Below are 6547 nucleotides of genomic sequence, written 5' to 3'. Positions count from 1 at the left end.
GTTGTCCATTCAAATAAATGGTCGAACCGCTGACCCAATAGCCAGTGGCCAAAGCGATTCCAATTCTGCCTGAGTTTTTAAAACATTGATTAAAATTTTCACAAAATATAAAAATTTATCAAAATAGAAAATAAAAATATTAAAAGAAAATAAAATTCCGCAAATCACAATAGACCATACTTTTCAATGAAATCCAAAACTTCTACAATAAATTCCTCCTCATAAAACCAGATGCATTGAATCTTAAAAGATTAAGAAAGACGAATTGTGGTGACCTCCTCATAAAACCAGATGCATTGAATCTTAAAAGATTAAGAAAGACGAATTGTAGTGAAAATTGGGATTCAATGATTGTTTCAGTTGCAAAAGAGAGAGAAAAAAAAAAGGAATAATCAATTAGTCTTACCAACTTCTGGGATTGCTCTGTAATATGCCATTCGTGATTAAAGAAGAGATCGTCTAGAAACACTCTGCCAGAGGGAGGGATGGAAGAGAGAGAGAGAGCACCTCGGACTGAAATCATTGCCGGAGATAAATCCTATGTAACATAGAAAGAGAGAGATCGTTGCTGACTTCGGGGGGGGGGGGGGGGGGGGGGGAGAGAGAGAAGACAATCTTTGGTTTGAAGGAAAAGAAAGGGAAAGCTGTAGAAGGTTTGTAAAAGTTTTCTTACATTTCCCTTCCTTTTCCTACTTTTTCCTTTAAACCAAACACAACCTATGAAATCATTGCTAGAGATAACCCTCTCTCATATGCTTCGACAGAAACAGAGGGAGATAATGGACAATTGAACGGATCAATGGGTATTTGGGCTAATCTGTTTTGGTCCACTAATTTACCAGACAATCAAATTTTGGACCAGTCCAGTCCGATGTAACACTTTGGGCCGTCCAAATTGATCAAAATGGTTATGGTTCGGATGGGGTCCAATCCAAACTCGATCCATTGACACCCCTATTCATGGTCTATCAGCCCTAAAAGTGTGTATTTCCTTAACCAACGTACGCCTCAAATATGTGAGCTGGCATAGCTTAGTACATGGGCTGAATTTGCAATGCAAGCCCAGGAGAGAGAGCTGGGCTCAGATGACTATAGGACCAGCCCAATGTATGCTTGATAAAAAAATGTCATCGTCATGTTAACTTTTCTTACCAAAATGGCGGTCCTATTCAGGTCGGTCGAAATCTGGTAAAGACAGAGTCGTGTACAAACACATAAAATGGACTAAGTAGTAACCAATCTACCTGGGACCCACACCCTATATTTACGGATCACTAGCGTGTATGTGTTCACTCTTTTTTGGTAACGTTGCATCCATTGTTTGTAGGCTTGTAGCAGATGCAGAGTGGGTCCACCCATGAAGGACATGGGCTCAAACTGGTGCATCTGCCACTGGATCGCTTGATTGTTAAGGGACTGCCCAACCCATGATCAAGCCCAATTATTTGATGCTTTAGGGTTTATTTAGGTATAAGCGATATTGCGAAAAGAATTTGAAAATTAGTAATTTTCTAATTTGATTTCTAGTAAAATGGTGTCTCTCTAGTCTCTAGTAGTAGAGCGAGAATGAAATAAAATGACCTGCACTAAATTCCTTACGACGGACCTGAAAATGGAATAGCCTTCTCAATCCACTAAGCCACAACAAATTTACTTGTAGATTTAAGAAAAACTGGAAATGATTTCATTGAAATGTGGTGGTCCTGGTCCAATTCCAATGACTTAAAAAAAATGCAAAAACGACAGCTAGAATCATTTCAAAGTGACATCTTTGACTTTAAAACTTCATTTATTTTCTGGAGATTGGTTGGAACTGAAACTAATCGATCAAGCATGAACCTTCCAACTTTTTCTGTATTCTTCGAATTAATTTCCACTTTTTTTTTCATTCGTCGGTAATGAGTGGAAGAAATAACAGGGGTTTTTATAGTTCAGTCCACCTCAGAAATCTGACCCCTACCGTACAGGTTACATGAATCCTGCTCATAGATTGATCACAAATTTACAGGCAGGATGCGGTTTATAGGGGGCTGGCTACTAGCAAGGTTTAAAGTATTTGAAATGTAAGGTATATCGGAAAGATGATTTTAAGAGACGTGTCGGGATACATTTTGGATACATATAAATACGGAAAAAAATCAAGATACGCATAAATATGCTAAAAAACTCAAATAAATCCTAAAAATATATTAATAAAGATAGTTACAAGTTTTATATGATTATAAATAAGTTATTTATAAGTAAAAAAAACTGTAATTTAATGGTCTATATAAAATTCAAGATATCGGAGCACACTTAGTAACTATTTGCAAACAATGGAATAACTAAAATGTTAAAAAACATAAAAAAAAAACTAAAATTTATATTGATATATATTAGTTTTAAAACAATCAATTTAATTTATCTTTATATTTATTAATACATAAATTTTAATAATTAATTCTAACATTTATTGATGAGCATACACTAAGAAAAAGAGAAAATTTATTTAAAAATAAAAATGCATAAACCTATAACAAGCAAACCGGTGTGGCTTAGTGGTGAATCTCTAGTTGTTAAAGCTTAATGTTTAAGGTTCAATGATTGCTATTGTCAAGTTTGTAGCTTTATACTAACAAAATTAATTTAATGAGAAAGAGGGTTATTAATTATCGAAATTAATGAGAAGAGATTTTCAATTAGAAGCTAAAATTTAAATTTAAATTTAAAATTATGCATTAATTACAAGAATAATTAACTAATTAATGAGAGAGAAATTGCACTTAACTATAAGAGTAGACTAGGAGGGAACTGTAATTTCAGATTTCAGAGATGGATTGAAGTTCACTTATTTGATTAATTCTATAGGGTTTTCTAGTTTTCAAGTATCACGGTGGGCCATGTGATGAAGTTAGTAGGATCATCTTCCTCGTTTTGGTAAATCATTTATCTGATAAAACATTTATTCAGATAATATTATTTCAGCAGTTAACATTGTACAATCATTGCGTATTAGCAATTTTGGTTGTATGGGCTCAATTGAAAGAATTATAAATGCAAATATGTACAGTATAAATATATATAATATAATACAATACAAAATACAGTAATTTGCATTTTGTACGATAAAAGAATCCAAGCATGAAAAGGGTATTATTTGTCCAAATAAATTGATGGAAAATCATTTTTTTTCTCACAGGATTCATTAATACGGAAATACAAACACAAATTCATTTCTTTTCTATAGTATCCACCAACTTATCCACCCCCACTTCTTAGAAAATGAAAGAATCCTCAAGAGGCGTTTGTTTTTGGGATTTTGAAAGGAGAGAATGTTGGTCAGTGGAATTGTAAATCCCATTAATGTTCCTTTTTTGGATTTATATGAAAAATGGGAAAAATTTATTTTGGATAAATTAACTTTCTCATCATGAAAAAGTTAATAAAAATACCTCTTTTAATAATAATATAAATAAATATATTTATCCAAATAAATAACTTACCCAAAAGTAAACGAGGCCTTAATATAATGCGGGACCCAACACACTGCTACCCTAGCTTGCATCTTCCCACTTGAGGAATCAACACTCAACATGTGAACGAACCTTCCGACTCAAGGAAAATAGGCAAGCTAAGTAGTTTGCTTGACCAAGTAACAGGAACTGGCCAAAAGCCGATGTCAGGTGTCAAACCCAACTCACCCAAATTGAAAGCCCAGTTCTTTCAAAAAAAAAAAAAAAATGAAAGCCCAGTTCCAGTCGTGCTCACGCCGCTACTTGTCTCCATAGTACTCCGTAGTCCGTAGTCAAAAAACATTAGATTTCTATTTACACAAGTAGGAAAAGTGGAAAACCATACGTCTCTACCACTAGAGCAATAATGGTGGATGGTGGATGGTGGATGTGATTAAACATAGAAAGATCTCTCGTCTCGTTGATTCAACCACACCCCAGCTGTGGCCTGATCACAAATTAAGCTCCGGCTTTCAGGCTACAAGTCAGCCCCCACCATGGACGGTAATGAGCCTGAACAGTGACCGACCAGATCGCAAGTCTACAAGGCCTGACCAACTTCACTTTGAAACCTCCTCAACTCAACTGACCGACCAGTCTACAAATATATAGCAGTCTTGCACTAAGCAACCACAAGCAAAACACATACATATTAATTTAACATCTACACATTTACTAATCAAATTGACATGTGGTACACCAAATATTCCTTCCCAATACCAGACATGGCCAAAGAAGAAGGAAGACTAAATGTTACAGAAAGAAGAAAAAATACCAGAAAAAAAAAGAAAAGAAAAGAAAAAGAATGTTCCCGACCCCCTTACCCAAATGGTTGGGATTTAATTTAAAGCTGAGGTGAGTTGAGGCCCAACCCATTTTGTCTTACCATCTTTGGTGCTTTCAGGGTTGAGTTTGTATGTACTACTTATATTTACAGAAAAGAACATCAAGTGTTCTTAGGCTTTAGATCAATAGCTAAAGAGCCCAAACACCTCCCTCCCTCAATCCATTACTTGTTGTTGCAGGGTTGGTTGATTCTCATGGCTCTCCTCTCTAAAATCTTGGGACCATGGGATTAAACTCGTGAGAGGGAAGCAACAGGCGCAGCTACCAGGGCAGGCCTCTGGCCTAGTCCAGTTTCTGTTTTGTTCTCTGGAAGAAGAGATCTGATGATCATGGCTACCACCACCGTAGGAAGGTGCAGCTGCATCTTCAAGTGGACCCCAACATTCTACCCGGTTGAATTCTGGAATGTTCGAGTGAAAATAAACCCAGACCAGTGCTTCCTTCAACTCTGGATAATTGTTGAAGAGATTCCCATCTCCATGAACAAAGGCCTTCAGTACCTGTTTAACCATTAATGAGATCATTTTAACAGAATTAGTTAGGAATAAACATTAAACAGATGGGTTACTGGTGAGTGGTGAGGGAACAAGTTGTGAATAATATAGTATGTACCACAGGGAGCTCTTTGGAGAAGATGTAGTATCTAAGCTTTGCACAGAGATCTAAGAGGAAGTGTCCCCCACTTATGTGGCAGTGAACGTGGAGGGACATCTTCCCTTTCACTTTCTTCCACTCTGCAACCACTTCGTCTCTCTGTAACTTGTTGTACCACCCCTGTAACTGCATATATAGAATCTTTTCTTGTCAGTTAATTTGTTCCATCAAACCACTCGAATTAGATCTTTCAATTTCTTCATCTAAAGAAGAAATGAAACCATTCAAAAAGATTCAAATAACAAACTCCCCTGTTTTCCTCCTTTTATCAACTTTCAACTTTTTTTCTGGTTAAAACAAACAAAGACCCATGATTTTCTTAATAACTAAAATTCAAATATTTGAAGTTTCTAACTAGAAGAAGAAAAAAAGGCACCACAGTTTACATCTGGATTTGTGTAGAACTGGGTTACCTGGGAGCTATTGATAGTATGAGAGATGGCCAGAGTAAGTTTAGCGGTGATATCGCTGTGGGTAAGCGTGTAAGCTCTCGGAAGGTTACCGGGGTGCTTCTTTTCGTCCACCCCCAAGAACAAAACCTTCAGCTTGGATGCTTCGAAGATGGCAGGCCCAAAAAGCCTTGCAACCTGAACAAATCCACAACGAATCATAAATTCAATCCAAAGCCTACCAAGCATCATTTCTCACTAGTCACTGCAAAAATAACACCCAAATAGAAGAAAGACAGGACGAAGAAATACCGGAACAATCGACCGGTTCGATTTTTTCTTCTTGGAGCGGTGGTCATAGAAGAAGAGCGAGCTCTTCTGTTCTGAGAGAGATGGAGACGATTGCAGAGGTGTGGGGAGTAGAGATGTAGCAGTGAAACCCATCTCTGAATCAAAATCGTATCTCAATTCTTCTTGAAGCTCCAAGTCTAGCGTGCTCCCTCTCTGTCTGTCTCTCTCTGTTCTTAATGACTTGGAGCTTTCGAAATCAATTATTACTTAGCTTGGAATGTTGAATCACTTGGGGATTACAGTTTAATTAGTTTGAGAAGGAAAAGGTCGCGGATGCGTGTGGAAATGGTACTACTTCCTCCCCCAAAGCCGGAAGCGGAGGAGGTTGCTTCGAGGTGTCAACTTTGTGGGCACGGATTGGCACGTAGCGCTACGTGCAATTAACCACGTGGGGTTGTGACAACGGGTTCGACCCAACCAAACGTACCTTTCTAAGTTTCTAGGAATAGAAAGGCAAAAAAAAAAAAAAAAAACTATACTATAATCGCTGTTGTGTTGCCACTTGCCAGAAACGGCGTAAGCATCATTCATGAATCATGATTCATATCGGAAACCAACCATGGTGCGAGTTCTGTTTTGATCATCGTAGCAGATGTTCATGTTCGTGTTTTTTATGTCGAGCAAGAAGACAAATCTTTTGTTTGGTCGAAATTCGAAAATGGTTTACCTCTGATCCCAGCTCAAATAGACTATATATAGAACCGAACCGGGCGAACCACGAACGATCTAGTTGATCTACGGAGTGGATCCACTTCGGAATCTTCGTACGCTTCGATATGTTGTCCTGCGATCCAAAATGTCGCGGCGGTCGTTATG

The 6547-nt window shown here is 37.4% G+C and overlaps 1 protein-coding gene across 1 annotated transcript; it reads right to left on the bottom strand.

Moving 5' to 3' along the window:
- Positions 1-4143: 4143 nt before the first annotated feature.
- Positions 4144-5957, bottom strand: LOC104596219 (protein STAY-GREEN homolog, chloroplastic-like). The gene is made up of 4 exons (XM_010257289.3): positions 5693-5957; positions 5405-5578; positions 4950-5117; positions 4144-4837 (listed from the first exon to the last, which is right to left on the bottom strand). The coding sequence occupies exons 1-4, from the start codon at positions 5822-5824 to the stop codon at positions 4493-4495; spliced, it is 819 nt and encodes a 272-aa protein (XP_010255591.1). The 5' UTR covers positions 5825-5957; the 3' UTR covers positions 4144-4492.
- Between the last annotated feature and the right edge of the window lie 590 nt (positions 5958-6547).

This window comes from Nelumbo nucifera, chromosome 1 (genome assembly GCF_055504915.1).
Source record: "Nelumbo nucifera cultivar China Antique chromosome 1, China Antique-T2T, whole genome shotgun sequence".
NCBI classification, from domain to species: Eukaryota; Viridiplantae; Streptophyta; class Magnoliopsida; order Proteales; family Nelumbonaceae; genus Nelumbo; species Nelumbo nucifera.
This window is presented reverse-complemented; position numbering and strand designations above follow the sequence as displayed.